Here is a 26088-nt window from a genome sequence, read left to right on the forward strand (position 1 = left end):
CAGTGGTTGGGTAAATAACCAAACAAGACCTACAGGTTGTGTGTCCCTCCTCGTATCTAATCGTTCTCCTTCCTTCATTTCCCCTGATGAAAACGTTGGCTTTCAAGCACTGCTTTGAGAGACACCTAATAGCCAAAACTAAATAGAACCTTGCTGGGCTACTTACAGATTTCTCTCTCAGTCGCTCACTGTCCTGTCCTCTCGCATGTGGATTTTTCATGGGGAGTTCATACCAAGCAGAGACTTTCGAAAGTCGAAAAAAGATGGCTCCGCACCTTTAGGAGGCAGGATTTCTGGTTGAAATTTCTAGGCCGCAAGAAGTATCGTTCGAGTGTTGGACTAGCGCTGCGAAATATGGGGTTGGTGGGGGGTATGACTGCCCCCTGCAGGTGTCTCTGTACACTCTGTTCCCAAGGCTGTTTGCTGTGAGGGCCGCAGGCTTTGGGCCTTTGAAGGGAAGTGAGTGCCATCTTTTGACTTAACATGGTGAATGAGAGCGTGTCAAGCCACAAACCAAAGTATGTAGCAAAGGAAAAATAAAAACACAAGAGAATTGACATTTTTCAAAAAGCCAATGGAATTTAAGAAACAAGGAAAACTACACTCTTTACCACAATCAACTAGTGGGCGTAATGGACATTAGAAAAGAACATGAAAATCAGCCGTGCAAAACCTCTCAAAACAGTCATATGGTCTTTGTTAGGAGTTCTGCTGTTTTTGTGAGGCTTTGGGTTCATTTGGGCTTAGAGTGGGCGATTCGGGGCAGTTTGATAGCTTGGGAAAAAAGGTGGAGGTGACTGGTCACTATGACTCACATTGTAGGACGGTGTTGCGTAAGGGCGGACATGTGAAAAGGGACCATACTCTGGGGTTATTAACCCAAAGCCTTGAGGGAGAGGGCCCCCGCCCGCCTTGTGAAAACGGACCAGGCTCCCAAGATGGGGATAAGGTTGGAGATTTAATAATAATTATCTTTCTGGGAATGATTCATCAACAAACAGTTTTCTAAGAAGGGGCAACTTCTTGTGAAATAAATTGACATATGTAACAATTCGACCAAGCACTGAGTTGGAATTATTTTTCCACTTTTCCGAGAGAACCATACTTCAAACCGAAATGAAAGGAGAAATCAATGAGAATGGAAAGAATTTTGGTCTGAGGACCTCCTGTTTGCTGATGGCCGGCAGCCATTTTGACTGTTTTGAAGACTGGCGGCCATTTTGACTGTTTTGAAGGGTCACACAGACTGGATTGTAGGGGTGGTCTTTATCAAAAGATGGTCATACAGCATGTCAAAGACAGCCATCCTGTTCCAAAGGGAATAAAACAGGATGAGCATTTGAAAGTAAATAAAACAATGGCCTCCATAGACCTGCCCCATGGGTGACACACACATGCGACAGGTTGAAGGTGATGGATCACAGAGAAATGACTGGAGGGAGGGGAATGGGCGCCTCGACACCAAATTCTGTCACACAACATTTTTAGAAAACATAGAAACGGGCTCTGACAACGAGCCAACAGGAGAGGAGGCATACGATACCTAGGTTGACCGTCAGCTTCACGCGGCCTCCGTCCAACTCCAAGCGCATGGTGTCGGCTGACTCACGGGACGTGGTGGCAACCAGAAGGCCATAGGCGCGCTGCGACATGAAGCGGAAGGACACGTCCTCGGCCTCGGTGTGCATGACCTGTGGCATAACGATTTTCATGTACATGCTACCGTCATAGCTGAGCACGGAGGCCTCTGTGGGGGTGGGAGAGAAGAGTGGAAATAGAGCGTCACAACACAAATGATGGAGCCATTGATGTGGGTGCGGGCAGTTGTTTGCAATGTCTTTCAATACATCTTGCAATATCCTAACGCGTGGGTCTGCAACCTTTGGCTCCACCAATGTTTTTGTCCAGAACTCCCATCGGCCCAAGCCAGCATAGTCAATGAGGAGGAATCATGGGAGTCGTAGTCCAAAACATCTGGGAAGCCACAGTTTGCAGGCTCCTGTCCTAGGGGATTGTATTAATGCTGCCCCATCGTCACTGAGTGTTAAATAGTGGTGTAGTGAAATTATGCCTTTAAGACATATAATGGACCAAAGCGTGAATACAAATCGGATATGCCAACCAACGCAGGCATTTGTCAAAACCTAATACACATTTAAAACAAATAACTTAAGATCAATAATTGGCATTTTAAAAACTTAACTCAAATTGTTGCTCGCTAATAACTGGGCACAAACAACCTTAGTTAAGTTGTGCATGTACAAAAAAATAACAGGAATTAACAAAACATTGCAACAAAAATATACTAGACAAATTTCCATCGGTTTGACAGAACATAATCATCAAGTGTAGGAATTCACTTTGGAAAAACAACTTGTCAGCTCTATGATTGGCTGAAAACCTGACCAATTGTTCAGTGTTCAGCATGTGAGGAAGCTTGTTATTGGGTACACGTCTTCTATTAACCCGTGGCGTATAATAAAACCAAGTGACGCACATGCGCACACACACATTCTAGATCCTTTGCAATGACAGCAAGTCTTGAGGACATGTATTCCTGAGCGACTGACGTACAGAGCTGTCACCCATGGCGACTGGGCCGCCATATTCCTGTAGGTATAAATGTTAGCTAGGTTGGCAGGCACGGATAATGCATCTGAACTTGAGAACGCAACCAGCAATTCCCATGGTGCTCATCGCCAGGAGAGGAGTGCTCCAGAGACCGGTAAGGTACTTCAGAAATTGGACATTGGGGCGACCAAATGGGTTGTGTTGCACTTAGAGACTCGGATGCTCAACAGCAGGTCTAACCTGCGAGATAGGCAGTTTACAGCTGAGCTATCCCTCACTTAGGCTTGGGGCATGGACCCAACTCTCAGGTATGGTTTGGTTAGGACTTCCCTCAAGTTACACAGATTTTACGGCCCAGTCATCAATATCTTTCCTGTCCTATAGGTTCAGCTAGGCAGCAGAGCTATCCTTGAAGATGTGCAGATCTTACAGGCCCAGTCATTAATATATTTCTTGTCCTACAGGTTCAGTTAGGCAGAGCTATCCTGAGGTTGCACAGATCCTACAGGCCCGGTCATCAATATTGTTCTTGTCCTATAGGTTCAGCTAGGCAGCAGAGCTATCCTGAGGTTGAACAGATCTTACAGGCCCAGTCATCAATATCGTTCCTGTCCTATAGGTTCAGCTAGGCAGCAGAGCTATCCTTAGGTTGCACAGATCTTACAGGGCCAGTCAGCAATATCTTTCCTCTCCTATAGGTTCAGTTAGGCAGATCTTACAGAACAGGCTGTAGAAAAGGGAGGTCACGTTTCGGATCATGCAAATCTCCCCAAGTTGATGCAGGGTCTGTGTGCAACGCACACATGTGATTGCCCTGAACTCATGCGCTTAGTTTCCCTTCACAGATTTGCAGCTTCGTGGTTTGCACAGAGCTCCTCTCCCTCAGGTTGAGGGATTTTAAACATGAGTGCCTTTCATCCACACTCTCTTAATGTCTTTCTCAAAGGGTAATTACATTGTTAAAATGGCGATCCCACACCTGCAGAGATATTGTTTACCTGGCCTTTGAACCCTTTTAAATATCAAAGGAGAGGATCTAAACTTTACCATTGAACCCTAAACCAAGACGGATGTGGTGGGAAGGCGAGAGGTCAGGGCAACTTGCGTGATGATCCGGAAGTGGCATGCTGTACAAAACGCACAGGTGCTGTCCAATGACAGGAAAGGAGGACTCAGAGAAGGTGCATTGCAGTCATCACAATGGGTGCACACGAGGACAGAGGACACTGCCACAGAGTGGAGCACAAGGGGGACAAACTGAATCCTCAGCTGTTCGGTGCTGAAGGCCCTCTACTGTGGGTGCACGAGACCAGGAAAGGGGTGCTGCTAGTGTTGTGGACAAGCAATCTGCTTTTAAAAACTAAATCTGGCAGTACAAGTATTTTGGATTTAGGTTTCCACAGTGCAGAAAAAAAATAGGGCCTCATAACTAGTAGTAACTAGTATGGCGGTAGCAGGAAAATTTTGTGGTAATGGATTAACCGCCACTTGCACCGTACCTCCATATTACAACATGGCTGGAGGATTTTCCACTAGAAAATTTGAGGAATTATTCCCCACGGATTAACAATTTGGGTCTATTTGACCTAAAACATTTGACCTAATCACATTTGATCGAATTTATTTGACCTTTGCTTTTGTCTAAAATGCAGGGGGAGACCCCTGCAACCCCCCTCCCCTCAGCCTTATCTATACCCTTACCCACCCCATATATATATTTAATTAAATTTGACCGACAAAAGGTCAGAAAAATTTGATCAAATGTTTTAGGTGAAATGTTTTTAGGTCAATTATGCTACTACTGGATTAACAGCCAGCCTTTCTTCCTCCAAACCCCAAAGTAGTCAAATATGAGTTCATACTCGTGAATACCACCTCCTCCCAAAACAATCGGCGCCAAGGTAAACTAGTGTCACGAAATGACCACAGATAATTTGGAAATAACCGATGTATACATTGCCTACACATGTTTGAGTGTCCTGCTCCTCCCTTCTCCTGACAGATGCCCTCACATCATGGAGGAGTCGTCAGAGTATCTACCTGATGCTGCACGATTGGCGGCCATTATGGACGCGGCTCATCTGGAGTCAGGCGTGTTGGGCAATGAGCAACCACCACCTCCACAGCGACCATTTGACGGCCTCAGAAGGAAATGAGGGTCATACTGTCCAGCCACTGGTGACAGGGCCGGCCCTAGGATTTGCTGGGGCCCTGGGCGGCCACAAATGTGTGGGCCCCCTAATTTACATAAATAGTGACATTAGTGATATCACAGAATGAGTCTTTAGTACGCAGAGGTGGTATGGTATATGAATTGCCAATGTTAACATTTACCTATGTGGCAATATCAGGAGTGAGGCATTTTTTAAAAGTAGCAGACATCTGAATACCTTGTACAGACTTATGATAAAGGTTGCGGGAGCACTCACTTTGGTTAAGTGGCGAAGGCCGGATTTCAGAGCACTCTGCAATTCAGGAACTTGAACACATCTCTTCCCTGATGCAATTGGTAGGAATACTGTTTGCAAAAGGTCTTTTGAAAGTTTGGTTTAAAACGCTATCTGTGGAAGACATTTGCAAAAAAATGGTGATTGTGTTTTGCCAACTGAAACCAACTGCTGTTTTTGCAGAAGTTTCACGATTGTTTTTATTTTTGTTGTGTATATATTGGGAGCTATTGTCCAAACTAGCAATATGCTTTCATTTCAGAAGCTACAGATAAGGATTATTTTGACTGTCAAACGAAATAAAAGAAATACCTCTGTTTATCAAGTACTGCTCACTACAAAATGAGAAGGTAGCCTCATTAGTGTGCCCCCTGAGCCTTGATTGGAGGGGGTGAGCAAGCCAAAACTGTGCACTGGGTGTAGAATAGCTGGGGATCCCATAGCAGACAGTTGCAAAGGTAAATGAGCAGGTTGGGAGACTGTTGCTGAGATGTTCCAAGTTTAGACCTTCCTGTAAATCCTAGGTCTTCTTTCCTATTCCTGCGGCAACAGCACCAAGATCCCTAAGGGCCCTGTGCGTGTTCTACAAATGTAAAATAAATAAATAAATGTGCTGTAAAATGAAGTGTGTAGACATGGGGATGAGTACGGCTCCCACGCTTCGCTCGGTTTGGGAACGTTTGCCCCGTAGTGAAAATCAAAAGCTGGCACCCAAGAATATACACACAGTAAGTGAACACATCTTAAAGTGAAAGATACACATTTAGTCACTTGGCGTTATCCCTTAGAAGAAAGTGCACCAGACAAAAGAGCATTGGCCTTTCAAAAATAGTAAACAACAGAAAAATAACCACAGAGAGGACATTTTTCATACGCTGTATCAATAGTAGCATGTGCTTTGATGATCATTGTATGCGTCTTGTGGGTAAGTGTCTGACCTGAAAACATGACAACCTAGGTGAGATCCTGGTAGCCAAACACTTGAGCAAACCTGCTGACCCCAAAAACACCCAAGGGGTGGCTTCCGCCCTCTGGCAAATGTTATGCTGTCCACCCACATGTATCCTATGTGTGCCCTGCACATGGCCATCAGGGAAAAATAAATTCACCTGTCTCCAGGATTGAAACCTCTCTTGCCACATCATGGGCAAATATTCAGGGCTTGCTTGCCCTCTTATCATTCCCCCTCCTCAACCACACGTCTGGCTTTCAACAATACTCTGCTTTATAAAGATGATTTGAAAAGTACACATACAAAAGTAAGGTACCCACTCAAATATAAAAATCATTACATAAATAGGTCAAGTTAAAAGGGTACAATTGTGGCATTATTACCTTATATTGACTGGGAGACTACAAATACCAGAATGCAATTCAGCAAAATGCAAAGAAATTGGCCTTTGGGCTTTGAAAATGTATTTTCAAGTGGTATAACATGTGATGTGTGAAAAGGTTACCTCATTGTGTGTCAGTGTTTGACAAATGAAGGGTTCATATATGATGTGATGAAAATATCACATTCTTACAAAAATGTTGTGCATTTGGTTAGACACGCTGTGACGCTTAGCTAGTGACTCCAGCACCATCCCGCTGCGATGCCTGAGAGCAGCCTTGCAAGGAAGATAGAAGCAGAACACGATGTTCTCAATGCCAGCGTAGACTTGAGACCCCGGTTGGACTACTGCCCTGTGGTATGCGACTACTTTGGGAATTGCGATTGATTCGTTCTCTGCGCCATCACTTTACCCTCACGTGATCTGGTCAACTCTGGCTCTGCTTAGCCTTTGCTGTTGAAGCTTTTGATACTCTGAGTAGTACATTTTCTCCTAGCTACAAGAGTGTATATTTGTCTTCTGACGAAGACGTTGTTAAATGATGTAAATACGTCAGAATAGGTCGAGAAATTGGGGATGAGGTTGCGTTGGATATTTATTTGACCCACCCCAGGAGTAGACCACATTCACAACTATAGTGGTCGTGTACATTGAATGCACTTTAACAATTATATTTGTTAGCCATGATTTTTAACAGGTTTTTACCAAACATGTATTGTTGTTGGGTAAAATTGTATAGAGTGTGTATGTATGTGTGATGGCTGTGTGTGGACAAATGAGTAAATGATTGACTGTCATTTGGATGAACTGTATTGAATTGTATATTCTTAATTTTCCTGCAATGTAAATAATATTCAAAGTGTTGATTAAATCTCAATCAACTCGTCTGTTTAAATAATGTATCAGGCACAATAAATCCTTTTTGATACTTTGTTTATAAATCAAACTCCTCTGGACTTTTTCTTCTGAGCTAATTAGTTATACTAATACCCTAGCCCGGAGTGGAGGGTCTCCTGAGTCTTTCAGAGATATAGTGCATTTAATATGAACATCTGAAAATAATTTAGCTAATTAAAAAAAGGTTTTGTGTCATATATCGTAATTGACCTGCGGAGACTGTACTTTTAGGCATTTAACTGGTGCTTTGTGTGTGCTTTCACAATGAAAATGCCCGTTTGAATTTCTTAACACAGAAACGTTACAAACATCCCCTCCATAACAATGGTCTCTTAAATGGGCCATTGTTTGTAATTCACCCCCACTTTAACGCGCTGCTTGAAGGAAGAACGTGATATGCAGTCATGAAAGGGCCTGCAGCGTCTAATGGGCCGCTGGGAACGGATGTCTCTCTAGAGAGCCACAGGAGGTTGGGAGGCGACACCGTCCCCTCACGCAAACTTTATACAGGGATGCTGCACAGCAGTTGAGGTAGAAACTGGTGCCCTTGCGGGGCCCCTCTGACAGCAGAGCCCTGTGCCACCTCACAGACTGCCCAGGCCTCGGGCCGGCTCTGACTGGTGACCCTGTGCAGCTTGTGAGCGCTCACTCGAAGCAGCAGGCAGGGTGGGGAGGAGTAAGATGTAGACTACCACGCACAGGAGCTGGCGCCGCTGAGGAGGAGGAGACGACCTGGGAGGATCATGGCATGAGGCCTTGGGGCCAACAAGCTGGCTGCTTGATTTCCTGTGAAATCGATCGAGGAGCTGTTGGTCTGCATATGGTCTATTGATCGTGGAGCTGTTGGTCTGTATACGGTCTATTGAGACTGATCCTGCCATGGATAAGAGCAATTATGAGAGGTTTTCTTCCCTAGGATTTGCATTGCAGCTGGTGGGGATTTAAGACCTCATTAGGGGTATGGCAAGCTTTCGCATTCTTCCATTCCCCCATTTTCTCCCTTCGCGACTTTACAGTTTGAGTCTCAGGGAAACATTTGGCAGCATTTATTTAATTTATTTATTTATTGCATTTGTGTAACGCCCAAGCCCAGCAAAAAAGAGACATTCATTATATTTATTAAAAAATCAAGTTTTCACAAGTCTTCTGACGGTTCGGTAGGAACACGCATTTCTGATGTTGCGTGGCAGGATGCTTGGGGCAACGCTTGTCTGGGTGATTATCTTTCAGCCAGTTGTACCGGTTGTTGTCCTCTACGAGTTGGGCTGGGTATAGTGCATGCGTGGTTCCTTAGACCCCAGGATATCCTATGCCCCATCAGGGGTTCTTCTGAAGGCGGCACAAGGGCCACAGTTCATGCCACTAAGACCATGGGGCGAGCTGATGGCTGCTCTCTCTGCCATCGTACACCCTTCTGCAGGTTTGCAGGACTCTTGATTTGCGCCATCTTGGACACTCTGGACTTTTATCATTCTTATAATGAATGTTGTTTGGGGCTTCTTCTGGTCTTCAATTTAGTTACATTTTTGCAAATTTGGACAGCATCCTTCAAGCGCCATCATGCCAATTTGGGGGGAACAATTGCTCTGTAAAATAAACTTCCACGCCAGTGCATATATGTATGTTTATCGGTCATGAGTATTACATAATGGGGAGTACTGTTGTTAGGACCCTCGCCCACATTCAGTGAACAAAAGGTGGCAGAAAAAGAGGACTTACACTTCACCCCTCCCATTTCCTTTGATTGCTGAATGTTATTGTTGCAGTTTTCCTAAGGTTTAATCTGTTTGTTTATTTTTAAGGAATGGGTGAGGTTTTTCCATGTATCTAATATGAGAACTTTTATATTTACAAATGAGATCGACTCATATGTTTTTGAATGAGCATGGCAAACGTTTTGGCTAAATTGTTCCACAGGGAGCTACCCCTCTTTTACACACTATGGGCGTGCACCTCAGGGGTCAGTTCGGTAATGGTCTACTCAACATTCTGAAATAGAATTATGGGGTCAGTAAACAGTGTTAACGCATTTTATTCAAAAGCAAAATATCTTCAAAGCAAAGTTAGTTCCATAAAAAACATACAACATTAACAAATACATGATGTCAACATAATGTCCAATTCAAGAAAGAGAACCACCACTACTCAAACAGTTTGTGGTGTCATCTGTCTCTGATATTCAGAAACGGCTTATTTTTTTGTTTGTGTTAGTATTACAGGTGAGAGGACTATTGACATTGGTAATCATGGAATAGCACTCATATTCAGGTGTCAAATGACACCCAGTCACAAAATTTAGATCAAAAGAATTTCGAAAATAAAAATTCTGCGACAGATCACTCATAACCTAAATGGCTTTTGCAAACTCAAGCTCAACAAGAACATCTTAAAGTGATTATATTCCATGTTATAAAATGCCAAGTTACCCAGGTCAGCTCCCTATTGCTAGGAGCAAGAAATACTAACTAGGCTAATATTAGAGTTAATGCCCAATGTATTTCATTGGGTTGGCCAGTAGCCAGCAGCACACTACAGAAGGTCCATAATGACAGCAAAAGATGAAAGCTGTTTGGGTCAGCAGAGTAAGCAACAACATTGCCAAAATCACTGTGCATAAAGGTGGCAAGCCCTTAAAGGATGCTCAGTACTGAAGAGCGCCATTGGGTTTGGAATTCGTAGGAGCTGGGAGCTATTCTGCTCCTTATTTTAGCCCGAGGAGAGCCTGATTGGCTTGATGTCAACAGCTACTAGGAGCTACTTTTGATTTCCCAGGCCAAATGATGCCTAGATGACTAACTGTGTGTGTTTGGGCATATGTATAAAAGAGCATTATGGGATAACTGGAAGGCATCTAAAGTGCAATAGGTCCTATATAGTTGGCCAGAAGCTATAGTTTGCATCTCTTGTGGGAGTTAAATTTGCAGTGCAGCATATACTAGCTCCTGGTTCCCCACAGATAGCTCCTGCCTACAAAACCTGCATCTTTGACAAATATGAATGACGTCCTTAATGTACCCGATTACTATCCTTGTATGAATATGTGACCAACGCTGTGATACCCCTGGGTTTGGGCGTCATATAAATGCTATAAATAAATAAATAAATAAATACTGGGTAATGCCAGATACTTAGGAGCTGCTTTTAGCTCCTGCTCATGAAATCTTTATTCCGACCTCAATATTAACCATGGACATCTATCCATCTAAATTTCCGTACTATCATTCGAAGGAACTGAAAATAAAAGTCCTAATAATTGCTTTAACAGAAATCATAAAATCTGGCCAGCAGTCCCTGCTCTGAGCCAACAATCCTGAGTTTTTCAGGCTAGATAAGAAAGCACGATCCAACATCATTCCATTATTTTATTTAATGACAGACCACTCAACTATCATGGCGAAAAGAAATTCAATGAAGGAAAAGTCACAGAAAAATAATGGGGAAAAAATAAAGTAGTAAATACAAATGGAATCATTTTCAAATCACCAAGACATAGTTTGACTTGCTGTTGGAGCTGGTTGAGACTTGGGGACGGGGAGAGTTCATTGTCTCACATTGAGCAGGAGGCCGGCATTAAGGTAAGTTATGGTTTAACAGCAGATGTTTTAGATAGGTAATATTAATTTTATTTTGAGTATTATTTTCTTTTATTGTTAAATGGACAATATTCCTTCTAGGACATTAGGCCGGCGAAGGAAAATGAGATTGTAACAATTGATCTGATTGGCCCTCGCCGGAACTTTACCAGCCCGACAAAGACTTAACTGCTCCTGTTCCGAGCCTGGCGCCCCTCGCAGTTCCGGGCGAACCTGTGTGTGTTTCTAGACCACAGCATAAGAGGTCCGGGGTGGAATGCTCAGGGATGCGAGACAATGCAGAGCGCAACACAGGTTCGAATGACAGTCCTGTGCTTATAGGCCAGTCTCTGCACATTATATAAGATTAATTAATGTAAGCCCCTGCATAGCACTCCCAACTAGGAACTCCACATAGCTATAGCCATACTCTGGCACCAAAGTGACTCAGAGAGGGAACAGTGTCTACAAGATGCTACCTAGGACCTTCTCTCCCCTAAAGAAATGCCAACACAGGAGGGCATTCCATCCTTACTTTTATTTTATTTAATTGGTTATAACGTGCCTAATACCGTACCTGAATTCAGTTTCTAAGCCGGATCCGGGATTCGAACCTCTGTTGCTCTGCGTGGTCTTGCTTCCAAGACCAGTGTGTTGCCCCTGAGCTATCCTCCCTGTGCTGCTCCCCGTGGCTGTCAGGACATCTCCTTATTTGCTTCTACACGAGTCTGCCATTGCTGCTGCCCCAATCTTCACAGAGGGAGACTTGATAGGATGTAGCTTTTGGAACATTGACAAGTAGGTTACTTTAAATGACAATCCCCCGTAAAAACGAATTGCAAAATAGCCCGAAAATGCAGTTATTTTGGTTTATTAGCACTTTTTTAAGCAAAAAAATAGATGGGTTTGGGGTAAGGCAATAAAAGAAGGAAAGGGGAATGTGGTACCCTACGCATTTCTTTTTTAAAAAATGCCAAAAACGAAAACATGTTCGAAATTCGACCAAAAAAACTCGCCCTTTTCAGCCTCGCTTTTATGAATTCGGTATTTGAAGGTAGACCACTTTAAATTAGGGGCCGCAGAAGCGTCTGTTGTAGGGGCAGGTTAGGAGCTTACTATTTAGAGCGAAAACAACTATCCTCCAGAATTCAAGATGGATGCCTCTATTCGGCACTCAGCCTCATTGGAAGCACCTGCGCTGTAGAAATGCATGGGGTGCCTGTGGTTTGGAATTGGCACCCCATGGTTTAATGCACTTCAAGAAATGAGGGGTTACTATATTTGTCTTCTGTGCCTTGCACTCTTCTGTGTTGGGCCTTTGCTGTTTGTGTGCCCCGCTGTTTGTGTCTACGGGCTTCGGTGACGTCGCGACCAACTCCGCACTCTGCGAGTGCTACTTATTCTTCGCCGCCCCGTCACTTCATTTAAGAGAGTGATTCAGAGTGCAATTTGCACGCCGGCACCCCTGTCCTCGCCTGACCTTGGTTATTCGGTACAGCAGCATAGGCTCAGTACTGAGCACGCGGCAGCGCGCTTTCTCTCCAGCACGCTAACTCTCCACCTCGACGTACCTCTCTGCGTGAAGCTCTCCTTATGTGCCTGACTTGTCTCTTTCAAGGTGGGAACTGAGCGGATATTTCATCTGCATGAACCAGGTAGAGTCAGACAGTAGGAGAGGTATTTTATCAACTCACCCAGCCACAATTGTCAGCACCTCTACTGAGAATTAGGTTCATTCATTGTTTGTGTCAATGGTAGTTTGGTGATTTGGTGGGGTGTGTGGTTATATCACCCACGCCATGAGCTGATCTAAGACCACCGGGATCTATGCACAAAGTCCTCAGTCCAAACATCAAAGGCTGGGATTTGGTATGCTTCTAACAAGGTGCTGGTACCTTAGGATGGTTCTGAAGCCTGCTCACGTCTTGGCGTTGGTGCCGTCCAAGGCTGTGCCAGTCTTAATCTTGTAGTAGACCCTCCAGTCTTTAGCTCCCACCTTTGCTCGAGCAGTTCTAGCGCCCAAAAGATGTTCAGGTGAGGATGGCCAGATCTATTTAATCAGCTTGGTGCAACAGTCGCCAGAGTTTATGGGGTTACTTCTACTAAGGACCATGGTTATGGTTTTGGTGTCCATGAATGATGCTGCGTCGTTTTGATGGGCTGAGGTTTTTGCAGTCAAAGGGTTCAATGTTCTTGGCCACCAGGTTTTTTGCTGAAAATGTTTGGCCGAAAAGATTCATTGCATCTTTTTTTATTTTATTTGGGGGGGGTTCCCCATCCACATTATCTAGTCCCTATCCCCCACCCCTTCTATTTATTTATTAAATTGTTTTTTTATAACGCGCCTAAGGGCGGATCCAGGATTCGTACCTCTGTTGCTCTGCATTGTCTTGCTTCCAAAACCAGCGTGTTGCCCCTGTGCTATATCCCTAACACCCCTGCTCCTCCCAAATTATTTTATTTATTTTTTTCAGTCAAATATTTCCAGCAAAAAACTCCACGAAAAAAAACCCGGCGATGTAATGTTATACCAGTTGAAGACCATACGGCCCACAGTGCTCCTATATGATATTTCTGAAAACTGAAGGCTACTCGCAAATAAGACCTTTTTTTTTGGCTGATTTGAAGCGGCCTTCAATATTTAAAAAAAAAATCATGATTTGGAGTGGTTTTGCCCCCCCAAACCCCAGAACCAACCTTAAGGACGATCCCCCAACTCTGCTCTCCCATGCTGATAGGAATGCCCGTTAAATCAGGGGGTTTCACCCCCAAAGCCCTATCCCTTTCCCAACCCTACCCTTTCCCCATACATGCAGTCCACTTCACTCCACCCTAAAAATGTACACAAACGCAGACACAATTACTTGCTCCCCTGCATCCTCAACCCCAACGCAGACAAAAACACACCATTTTCCCCTCCACGCAAACATTCCCCCACAACAGACACACAACAGGCAGACACGCTCATATTTCACCTTTTCACACCTGCAACTTCAATCTTCCGGTCCGGCTGTGTCGGTCACTCAGACACTGCGCGCACTACTGGTTTCGGCGAGGGGCGCGACAGGTCCCTTTAGAAAGACCACTCTGAGTGGTTCTTTCTAAACCGACTTCAACAGTGATATGTTTGCCGTTTGGACTCCAGAAGCTTCCCACCTTCCTGCTTTTACGGCAGAGTATTGGGGCGGTGGCAGTCACTATATCTCCGACAGCAGGTTGGTGATAGAAACAAGAGGTTTATTGTACATGACTGCACCAGACATCACTGTACTAGAGAGATCAGGGTGTAAAGAGGGCTGCAATGCCCTGTGATGCTCTCTCCGCAGAGCACAGCGCTTCCTCAGGGCTATGAGTTAGTTCTTTACCATTATCTGTTGGTCACCACCAACCCACTTACTGCCATGTTTGCGATATCAGTGCTGTCATCAGGTTTGCTTTCTGTAGAGATCTGATAACACTTTTGGCACCTGGCACTTCATCAGAAGGCTACTTATTGGGATTTTGAACACACCACTTGCAAGGTTCCAGGCACCAACACTTAAAGATAAGATTGTATGCATATGTCTATGGCATTTACTTGCTGGGAAGCAGCGGAGTGATGCACACAGTGGAAGAGTAGGATCCGCAAGCCGTTTCTGAATTTTGGGATGGAGGGAGCCAGTCTGATCTGCATTGGTAACTTTTCCAGAGACAGGGTGCATAGCAGGAACAGGCATTTTGCTTGTTTTTCCTCCCCTTGCAGTTCGGTTCAGCCTTGCAATTCTTTGGCTTTGAGGTGGTGGGCTTGTCGGCCAAGTAGAGTGGTGAGTCCTTGGCGGGTGAAGGAGGCAAGCAAGAGCTCAGAAGCGGTCGAGCGATCGCTCAAGGAATCTGATGTCACTTCCTGTGTCTCAGTACGTTTGTTCAATGACAGGAAGTGTGAATGATAAACACAGTGTACAAAAAAAAGCAGTGGAACTATGTTCCCTGCTGGCCTGGCCCCGCACCCCATAAACCGCATTGCCACGCCCCCCTGCCACATGCAATCCAAACCCCCAAACCAACACACCTGCTGTTTAAGGGAATGTTCAGCGCAGTGCACTGAACTGCAAGTTTTAAGTTCTTCCTACACTTTTATTTTAAAACTAAACCATTCTGGAACGGTTTCTTTTTTCAAATAAAAGAACAAGAACAGTAAAACTTTTTTTTTTCTTCAAGTAATGATGCACCACTCCCTACCGCACTCGCCCACTTCGGCTACTGGATAGACAGTGTCTTTGATGGTGGGGACCACTACATCTGAAAGAGAAATCTGTTGCTGGGCGTATGTTCATAGGGCAACTGAGATTTAGAAAAACCAGTGGGTTACCAATAAGTACCGGCATGGAAGAGAAGGTGCAGGTGCTGTTTTGTAGACACTTCCATCTTCAGCAGGTCTACTTGAGTGGCTGCCTGGTCTCCCGTTGTCCTCTCTGGGACTTTAGGATCCAGAGGTACAATGAATTTCCAGAACTTTCTCTTTGCTGCTAGCAACCCTGGAGGTGGAGATTTAGTTCCTCGCGACCTTTGCTCTTCCGACGACCGGCTAAACAATATATTCTTCCATCTCCAGGCCTGTAGGGCGGGATCCATGTCGGGTTTTCAGGATACCCCTCATTAATATTCATGAGATCAATTTGCACACAATGATTCCAAATGTGTTCAACTTTTTCCTCATAAATATTAATGAGGTATATCCTGAAAACCCATCAGCATCCGGGCCCTCGAGGCCTGGAGTTGGACAACCCTTGTGACTAGGGCCGAAGTGCTATCAAATGGATGGCAGGACCCATGGACACAGGCTCCGCACTGCATCCCAAGGTTTTGGGGCTATGTTCACATTTAGAACAAAATCACTGAAAAAAAAACAATAGTTCTCACTTTGATGTAGGCATCGAATAAGCATTTGCCAGGCATTCATCACTCATCATATGTACCAGGGACGACTAACATGTTCAAATGGCAGGCGTTGCCACCAACAGCCAAAATGATCCGTCCAATTTCCGATCCGGGTGCTCGTAACCTTGCTAAACTGGGGATTACCATGAAATATCCATCACCTAGTCTGATATTCCCAGCATTGGCCAGTTACGAAGCCTGGCTGGGAAGTGATGAAATGCAGGGCACGGTGCCTCACTTCAAAGGGCAAGGGAACCTCCTGCTCGCTGCCAGACTCATGTAGTGTGGGCTCCAAACAGCATTAAGTCGTATGCAGTGCTTTAAGTGGAATGCTAATTCGGGTGGACTCCAGGATGAGGTATGTGCCTAGGTGCCGGGAGTGGCCTAAAGGGGTGCCACTTGCTCCAAACAATACATCATGAGAAAATGCAAGCATGTAAGTTGGGACTATCTGCATGACGTGAGGTGGTCTTGTTTGCATTAATTGGCATGTTGGCAATGTGCCACTCGTCTCAGTTTGTAAATAATCACTGTCCATGGCTTAAATTGTCTGGCTCAGTATAGAAACAATTAAATCAGTGAGTAAATCATCTCATGCTGTAAATACATAACAGATGGAAAAAGTTTGAGAGAGAAAAATAGCAACAATGTTGTGTTCCTGGCTGCTTTGCATAAAATCAAAGCGTATTTTCAGAACATAAGATTTCACTGATTCCTATGTATCATAAACATATCTCTGATAGTGATGTAAGCATGACATACTTCTGAGCCTATAAAGCACACGTCCCGACAGTAGCGTACCCCTAGATCTTTTCCAGACCTAGCAACACCCCTGTTCTCACCACTTGACCTTCAACGGCTCTGTTCCAGATGTGTCCTGTTTAGCACTGCGCCAGCCTCAAACCGCATTTGTTAAGGCCCCAGACGGGATGGACCCCCGTACCCCCACTCCAGCGCCTCTTGCGCGGACACGGAGGAGGCCTCATTTGTCGCCAGCTTTTGCTGTGTAAACGAGATGAGCCCAGGCGGTCGGTATTGATGCAAAACTGCTGACACACTCGGCAGATGTCTGGAAATCAATATGCTATTATGAGCGATTAGCGCCCTGTAACTGCGCGTTTGAGGCCCTGCCACTTCTGATTTTACACTTAGCGTCGCCGGCTGCGGGGGCGCTGCCACGGTCACCTTTCCAGGAGACGAAGGCGGGCGTGGAGAATCGACTGAAACGGAAAGCGCCAAGTGGGGCGTTCCAGAGGCTTCTCGCCCCGCCGAAAGCATTGCTCGCCATGATGGTGTCTGCCCCCTCTCTCTCTCTCAGCATCTTTATAGAACAAGCAAGCAGAACGCCCCACTAGTGAAGGATGGGAACAGGAGGGAGAGAGAGAAAGGGAGTGTCATTTCTGTCTCTCTGCATCGTTATATAACAAACACTGCACTGGTGCAGGATGGGGAGCAGGAGAATGAGGGGGAAAGGAAAAGGAGTGTCGACATCTTTCTCTGCATTTACCGCATCGTTATATGACACTGCACTAGTGAAGGATGGGGAGCAGGAGGGTGAAAGGGAAAGGGAATGTACGTTTCTCTCTTTCTGCATATTTACATAACTAGCAATAGCACTCCACTAATGAAGGATGGTGAACAGGAGGATGAAAGGGGAGGGAAAGAAAGGGAGTGCCGCTTTTTCTTTGCCTTCTTTCTTTCATTTGTTCTTTCTTTCTTGTGTTCCTTTCCTCTCTGCTTCCTTTCCTTCTCATTGTTCTTCCTATGCCTTTATATTTGTTCCCCTCTTTCTCTCTGAACCGTTCTGTTTCTTTCATTCACTCTTTTTTCTTCTTTCCTTTCACTGCCTGATTTCCTTCTTATCCTCCCTTTGTCTTTCTTTCATTCTTCCTTCTTCCTTTCTTACTCTCCTCCTTCGTCCTCCCTTACTTCGTTTCTTTCTCATCGTTCTCATTATCCTCGCTTTGTCTTTCTTTCATTCTCTTTTCTCTTTCATTCTTCCTTCTTCCTTTCTTACTCTCCTCCTTCGTCCTCCCTTACTTCGTTTCTTTCTCATCGTTCTCATTATCCTCGCTTTGTCTTTCTTCCCTCTCAGTCTCTTCTTGCTTTCCTATTTTCTTTGTTTTTCTCGCTTTCCCATTCTCTTGTTCTTCCTGGTCCTCTTTTCTTTCTTTACCATACCCTCTAGTTGACTTTCCTTTTCTTTCCATCTTCAGGCTTTTTCTTTCTTTCCTTTCCTTTCTGCTTTCTTTATTTTATTTGTCTCCATGTCACTCTTTACGCCTTTTTTAAATGTATCGTACATTACAGTCATTTCAGACTTTTTATACATAAACTTTAAAGAGAAGATTTAAAGAAATTCAACATAAGCTACAGATTTCATTGATTGTATCACGTATAACAATCCAAACTTTTGCCAAATTATAAATTAGACTAATCGCATTGCCAATCGTGGGCAGGTTTCATATATTCTAAGGGTATGCAGTGATTTTACCGAATGGAAAATAACAAAACACATTTTTAACGAAAAAAAGATCGAAGGTTTTAACATACGGGATACATTACTCACCGTAATCGTATTTCTGATGCTTGTATCTGCTTAGATTCACATGCTGTGCATAGGCCGACATCTAGTGGAAGCTGCAGAGTATTACAGTTTGTTTTTCGAAACTCGAAAATGGGCGTCGACACAGGGCGTGCCAGTAATACTATCCCTAGTGTGACGTCCACTGTACCCAAGATCCCTCACGCGTCTAAGATCCTCAGATTGTATTTTTTCTGACATGAGGTAGCATGAGGAGTAGCGTGAGTACAGATAATCCAAGCAGATAGACAGAAAGGTAAGACTACAAGCAATCATGCACCTTCTCTCAGAGGGGAGGAAGGGTGGGTCGCATGTGAATCTAAGCAGATACAAGCATCAGAAATACGATTACGGTGAGTAATGTATCCCTTCTGAGGCTTGTGGAATCTGCTTAGATCACATGCTGTGCATAGATTAGCGAGCAGTACCTGAAGAAGGAGGTGGGATGTGACAAGGGTCATGAGCAAATAAGTGTCTTAGAACCGCTTGTTCCACTTGTGTATCTGCCTTGGAATGGCTGTCAATGCAGTAATGCTGAGTAAAAGTGTGAATGGAGCTCCAAGTAGCTGCTTTGCAAATGGTGTCAAGGGGTACATTTGCAATGAAAGCCAGAGTGGCCCCAATGCCTTTAGTCGAGTGGGCTCTTGGCGTGAAAGGCAGAGTTCTTTCAGAGAGTGAGTAACACAGCTGGATACAGTTAATAATCCACTTCGAGATGGCACCTTTAGAGACGCGATCCCCCTCTCTGCCTGTAGCTACGGAGACAAACAGTTGATCTGTTTTTCTTAGCGGTCTGGTTTTATTTACGTAGTAGAGGACTGCCCTACGCACATCTAGGGTGTGTAGTTTCACCTCAGCCGAGCTTTGCGGGTTGTGGAAGAAAGCCGGAAGCTCGATGGACTGGTTTACATGGAATTTTGATATAAATTTAGGTGAGAACCTAGGGTGTGTGCGTAAAACCAGTTTGTCTTTATGGACAGTAAAGAAGGGATCCTGCACTGACAGAGCCTGCATTTCACTGACCCTTCTTATAGAAGTAATAGCTACTAAGAAGGCCGTTTTATAAGTCAGGTGTTTGAGACTGCTTTTATGCATGGGTTCAAAAGGGGAGCCCATGAGCTTGGCTAGCACCACATTAAGGTCCCACCCTGGTGGTGGGTTTGAAATAGGAGGGTGAAGTCTCTTTACTCCTTCCATGAAGGCTTTAACTACTGGTACTTTCCACCACGAAATCTTGCTACGGGAAGTGGTGTAAGCCGACAGGGCTGCCAGGTGTACTTTCAGTGAGTTAAAAACCAATCCTGCATCTAGCAGGTGGAGCATGTATGTAACAATAGTGGAAGGAGTGCAATCAACCGGGTTGATTTGTCTACTCTGGCACCAGATAACGAACCTCTTCCACTTGTCAAAGTAACAGTGCCTTGTGTTTGGTTTCCTAGATTCCTTTAGGATGTCCATACACCTCTGTGGCAAATTGAGATGTCCAAACTCTATGACCTCAGGAGCCATGCTGCCAGGTTCATTGAGTTGGGTTGCTGGTGCACTGTTTGACCTTGGTGCTGGGACAGTAGGTTGTACCAGGCTGGAAGTTTTATGGGCTCGCACACCGCCATCCTGCGTAGGTGTGGGAACCACGGTTGTCTTGCCCACATGGGAGCAACTAGGACGAGCGTCATCGATTCCCTGTTCATCTTGTTCACCACTTTCCTGATGAGAGGAGTTGGTGGAAAAGCGTACGCAAACATCCCTGACCAGTTCATCCACAGGGCGTTCCCCTGGGAGTCTGGTTGGGGGAACCTGGATGCAAATCCTGGGCATTGTCTGTTTTCGCTTGTGGCGAATAAGTCTATAGTGGGGAAACCCCACTGAGAGAAGATATCTTCTACGACCTCTCTGTGTAGAACCCATTCGTGTTCCTCTGGGAGGGAGTCTCTGCTCAGAGCATCCGCTAGGGAATTGAGCTCCCCTGGAACATGTGATGACAGGAAGATGTTCCGTCTGAGTGCCCATATCCAGATTTTCTGGGCAGGTGGGGCTCGAATACCTGAAGCGCTCTGAATACTGCCAGAAGCTCTAGCAGGTTGATGTGGTTCTTGGCCACTGAGTGAGACCAGAGACCCTGAGCTGTGTGGTGGAGATGGTGAGCTCCCCACCCCGTCAGACATGCATCTGTAGTGACTACTGCCTGTTCTTCGGGATCGTAAAAGGGTTTCCCCAGTGCGAGATTCTCTCTTGTCCACCAGTGAAGGCTTTGTACTAGTGTTGGCGAAACGACCACTAGATCGTCCCACTGACCACTTGCCTGAGACCACTGTTTCGCCAACCAATTCTGCATGGGACGCATGCGCAGGCGCGCGTGGGGGACCAGGTAAATACATGACGCCATCATGCCCAGTAAACGCATTGCTTTGCGTACCGTTATTTGTTGACCGGACTGATAATGCGGAATTTGCAGTAGTATATTCCGAATTCTTTCTTCTGAAGGAAAGGTCAACCCCTCTTGGGTATCTAGGATTGCTCCTAGGAATTGTTTTGAGGTGCTTGGCACTAGGCTTGACTTTTTCTCGTTGATTGAGAAGCCTAACTCGTGGAGGAGGTCGATAGTCCTTTGAATGTTTGTCCTGCAAATTCCTGGGGTTTCCCCCGTTATGAGCCAGTCGTCCAGATAAGGGTACACTGGGATTGTCTCCCTGCGTAGATGTGCAGCCGCCACCGCCAGTACCTTGGTGAATACCCTTGGTGCTGAAGCTATCCCGAAGGGCAGTACCTTGAATTGGTAGTGTCGACTGTCCACCTTGAAGTGCAAGTACTTTCTGTGTGCTGGAAACATGGAAAAATGAAAATAAGCATCTTTCATATCCAAGGTTGCCATGTAATCCCCCTTTTTTAGGAGGGGGATTACCTCTTGTAGCGTGGTCATACGAAATTTTTGGGGCTTGACATACTTGTTGGCAGGCCGTAAGTCCAATACTGGGCGCATTGTCAAATCTTTCTTTGGCACAAGGAAGTAAGTTGAATAAATACCCTTCTTTACCTGGTGTCCCGGGACGAGTTCTATCACGCCCTTTTCTAGCAGAATGGCGATCTCCTCGAGGAGAATCTTCTGATGTTCTAAGGAGTGTACTCTTTGTCGTAGAGGATGGTTCCGGGGACGCTGCAGTAGCTCTATACAATATCCTGTGGATACTGTTGACAGCACCCATCTGTCTGATGTGATCCCTTCCCAAGCCTGGGTGAAGTTGGAAATGCGTCCCCCTACTGGGGTTGCATGAGAAGGGACCCTGAACGGAGCGTCACTGCTTTGGTGGAGGCGTGCCGCCTCCTTTGCTGGGGCTGCCTCTGCCTTTACCACGACCTCTCCTATTACCCCTGCCGTAACCCTGGGTAGACTGTTGGTTGTTGTTCCACTGTGTACCCTGCCCCTGGGAATAGTTAGATCCTCTCTGGGAATTTTGGCCGCGTGGGCGACGAAAATTACTATTCCCTCTCTGGTTAGGGGGTTTATTGGTTAACTGGCCAAGGGACTTGAGTGTTTCGTATTCGTCCTTGCCATTTTTCAGTGCGTCTTCGACCGCCTTACCAAACAACAGATCGGTTTCCACCGGTTTGTCCAACAATGATGCCTGGGTTTCTGCCTTAAAACCAGACTGCCGTAACCACGCATGTCTTTTGATAACAGTGCCCTCCGCTATCAATCTGCCTGCGCTGTCCGCGGCGTCGAAGGTTGCTTTCAAAATGCAACCAGACACGGCTCTACCCTCTGCGGAAATCCGAGCTAACTGGCCCTTTAAAGGTTCAGGAGCAGAGGCTATGAGTGCCGCGACTTCTTCCCACTGATGGCAGTTGTAGCTGGCTAACAGGGTGGTGGAGTTAGCAATCCTTGCTTGATAGGCGGACTTTGAGGCTACTTTCCTGCCGAAACCGTATAGTTTTTTGCTCTCCTTGTCGGGAGGAGCTTCGGACGATGACAAGGGTGTTCCAGCCCTCTTGGTGACAACTAGGGAGTCTGGCTTCAGATGTCCTCTTATATAGAGAGGGTCTCCCTGAAAAGTTTTTCATCCCTGGGATTGACTGCTCTGGTGAGGTTCGGGTTCACCAGGGATGGATCTATTCTCCGCTGAATGGACTTAAGGATAGGGATGGTCTGGGCAACAGGCCTCCTTTCTCCCACTAACTCTTATGCGAAGTCCCTTTCCTCCTGGACACCGTGGGTGTCAATGTGGAAATGTTCTGCTGCGCGAGCGAGAACCTCATTTAGGAGGGGTTGGTTATCGACCGGGGAGTCGGTAACCGGGGCTTCGTTCTCTACCGGGGAATCGACTCTGTATGTTTCAGGGTCCTCCTCTTCTTCTTCCTGGTCCTCATCATCCCCATAGTAGCCCGTCCCGGTTTGCTCTTCTATCATACCAAATTCTTGTTCCTCACTAAAGGAAGCCTCTCCTTGATACCGTGAGTATGGTCTTGCGTAAGGCTGTACCTCGAAGGGTTCTGACCTCATCGGAGTTTCAAACCGGGGCTTTTTACTCGGGGGGATAGGATCAGTAGAACCTGAGGGAGTGGCCCCTTGTGGATCATACGAGAGGAAATGTTCTGGATTTTTATCATAAAAATCAGCCAAAGAAGACATTCTTGACATGACCCTACCTATGTCTTCACTGGACCATTTTTTGGAACTGGGAATGACTCTCTCAGCAAGTCTATGGGATTTATCCTGAGTAGCTTTGCTGGTTGTAGACCTATCAGCAGACCTGGTTTTGTCTGTCTGTTTAGGGGGAGTGGAGTGTTTCACAGGTGTGGAAGAATGTACAGGTAGTTTCTTCTGCTGTTTTTCCCCCTCCCCGGGCGTGGAAAATGTTTTCCCTGTCCTTTAGTGGCTCCGGAGTTTTTCGACGCCTGGCGTCGAGGATCGGGGGTGTCCCTGTCCTTCGAGCGTGGGGCCTCGCTGGCTTTAACTGCGGGCTCCGACTCCTGGAGCGTGGCCTGGGGGTGGAAGTCGTCTTCGTCTTCCGACGATTGAACTTCTGTTAGCCTAGGGAGCGAGGCACTCTTGGCAAGAGTGGATGATTGCCTGGAGTCATGCGGCGATCTTGATCGAGAGCGCCCAGAGGACACCGAATCGGACCATTCTATTTGTGCCTCTTTCCGAGAACTCGACGTCGTCGAGTCTCGGTTGGACTTCGTGTGTTTAGTGTGTGTAGTATGTGAAGCGCTTGTGTCGCCGGGGGTCTTCCCCATAGCCGCCCTGCCGGACGACCTTCCGAGGTCGGGGACCTGCGCTCGGCTGTCTTTCGACGCCGTAATGCCCTCGCCGTTCGAAAGTACGGCGTCGCTGCCATCGCTGAAGGCGCCCTCCGCTGCCATGGCCGCCTGCCTGGCGTGGTGGGCCCAACACTTCGTCGAACGGTCCTTAAGTGTCTTAGGTTTAAACCTACTACACGCTCTGCAGTTCGCTTCGGGGTGGTCCCTCGGCAAGCAGAGATTGCACGTGGCGTGCCTGTCGACCCAAGGGTATTTGCGATTGCACTTGGGGCAGAATTGAAAAGGGGTACCCTCCATACGCACCTTGAGGCAGCGGGCAGTTAAGTGTAGGAAATGTATAAGGTGTACCTATATACCAAGAGTGTAGAGTATGTACCACCCCCCACTCTCCCTACTTGCAGGGCCGAGGCCAGAGGCCTTCCAAGGCCCGGGCCGAGGCCAGTGGCCTTCCAAGGCCCGGGCCGAGGCCAGTGGCCTTCCGAGGCCCAAATCCGTTGTGCAGCAGCCGACGGTCGATTTCTTCCCCAGCCGGCGTCGAAGTTCGACGTTGGGGTGGGGAAGGATGTCAATAGATTAATCTTTTAAATTTTTAGCAAAAGTATGGCTAAGGCCAGGGGACTCCGCAAAATGCTTCCGACCAGTATGGCGGAAAAAAACAATCTGAGGATCCTAGACGCGTGAGGGATCTTGGGTACAGTGGATGTCACACTAGGGATAGTATTACTGGCACGCCCTGTGTCGACGCCCATTTTCGAGTTTCGAAAAACAAACTGTAATACTCCGCAGCTTCCACTAGATGTCGGCCTATGCACAGCATGTGATCTAAGCAGATTCCACAAGCCTCAGAAATATATATATATGTGGGGTAAGGGGTTAAAATGGGCGGGGAGTGGGTTGGGTTGGATTATAAACAAAGGGAAACGGGGGGCATGAGGTGGAACCACCCCAAATAAAATAACAAATCAGTATTTTTTCTGCTCAAAATGTTTAGATAAAAAACTTTATTTTTTAATTCGGTAAAATCACATGTAACCTATTCTCAGTGCTATCAGTTAGCACTTCTGGTTTACCGTAAACCAAATAGCGAGATCTACGCTTAAGCGCAGGGCTCTTGCATAGCGTTGGAAGGTAGCCCGTGGTCGCCATTTCGTTGGTACGGGAAAGTCTGCAGGTTCCTGCTATTCCTGGGCAACCTGTCCTTCCCCCTATAATCTCCAATGATTCTCCCGGATTAGATTCGATTTTCATATATTCACGCAGCGCTAGCTTATTAGGAAGCGCGAAGGCCTAAGGGCGACGCGGCAGCGCTGACCGAGAGGCTCATCGTATTGAGCAGTAATGTCCGCTCGGCCCAGTGTCCAGTTACTGCTATAGTTAAGCCCCTCCCCTTCCACCCTCGAGAGAGCGCTCCACATCTGGGCTATGCTATAGATGATACCGATTACCCGGCCTCTCAGGTGTGTACCCAGCAGCTATATCAGCTAACAAGGCACTCTCAAGAGCAACGCCTCCTTTCTTTTCCTCTTCCTTTCCTTCTCTACGTTCTAACATTCTCATTTTCCTCTCATTGCTATTCTTTGTTCCTCCCTAGCTTTCTTTCTTTCCTGCTTTTGTTCTCCTCTTTCCTTCATTCTTTCTAATCTTCATTTTGCTTTATCTTTGCTGCTCTTCTTCCTTTATTCCTTGTTTGCTTCATTTCTTTCTCTCGCTCTCTTCTTTCTTCTTCCTATCCGCTCTTTGCCTTTCTTTGGCATCATCGGCTCTTTGCCTCTGAACATTCTCGTAGCTCGGTTGATCCATCTCCTGCTCCCATCTACATTTCCAGACGCTCATCTTGCGTATCTCTTCCTCGGCCGCCATCAGCACATCTTCATTCTTTTCCACTCGGTCTGTCTCTCCGATAGGTTTCTTCACACCTCTATGCATCTTTTTACTGATGCTAGACCTTCTACTCATCTTTATTCTCCTCCTGCTACTATCTATCTACATCTTCAGCCTGCTTCCCATCTCTCTCACACACCACCTCTTTCTCGCCCTCCCTCTCTCCTTCTCTCCACCCCTCCTTCTAGTTGCTCCTGTTTTTGAAGCCCTGCCATTTTCTGGATTTTCTTCTCTCCCCCCTGCACTGCCTATCATGGCCCTGCATCTCCCTCAGTTCCACGATCCACAGCTCGCTCACGGATTCACATCGTGGTCTTTTCTTACATTGTCTGTCTCGGTCTCACCGCTCCGTTCCCTGCATCTGCACTTCTCTCTCGTGGAATCTGCTCCCCTTCTATGTTAGCGTGCCTCTTGTGCGATCTCACAGTCATTTCCAGGGGCGTCATTTCACCAAAATGCCTGGGGTAGCGGAAGTGACATCACACAACCATTGCCCTCTGATGACATCATAGGAAGTGAGGTCATATAACCCCACCCTGAAGTGACATCAGGGGAAGAGATTGAACACAACCTTTCACTCCTTGCTAAAACAGGAAGTGGCATACACAGGTCCAACCTGCTGATCA

General features: G+C 46.2%; 1 protein-coding gene across 42 annotated transcripts in view; it reads right to left on the minus strand.

Moving 5' to 3' along the window:
• Window positions 1-26088, minus strand: part of NRXN3 (neurexin 3) — a 2596979-nt gene that overhangs the window by 1545453 nt on the left and 1025438 nt on the right. For all 42 annotated transcript variants that reach the window (XR_011283789.1, XR_011283791.1, XR_011283790.1 and 39 more), the window contains one exon: window positions 1544-1747. Coding sequence is in view for 38 of the 42 variants with exons in the window: in XM_069637907.1 (XP_069494008.1) it covers window positions 1544-1747 (204 nt within the window). In the remaining 4 variants the exon portion in view is untranslated. The remainder of the gene's footprint in view (window positions 1-1543; window positions 1748-26088) is intronic.

Source organism: Ambystoma mexicanum, chromosome 14 (assembly GCF_040938575.1).
Source record: "Ambystoma mexicanum isolate Mex_15411 chromosome 14, UKY_AmexF1_1, whole genome shotgun sequence".
Classification (NCBI taxonomy): domain Eukaryota; kingdom Metazoa; phylum Chordata; class Amphibia; order Caudata; family Ambystomatidae; genus Ambystoma; species Ambystoma mexicanum.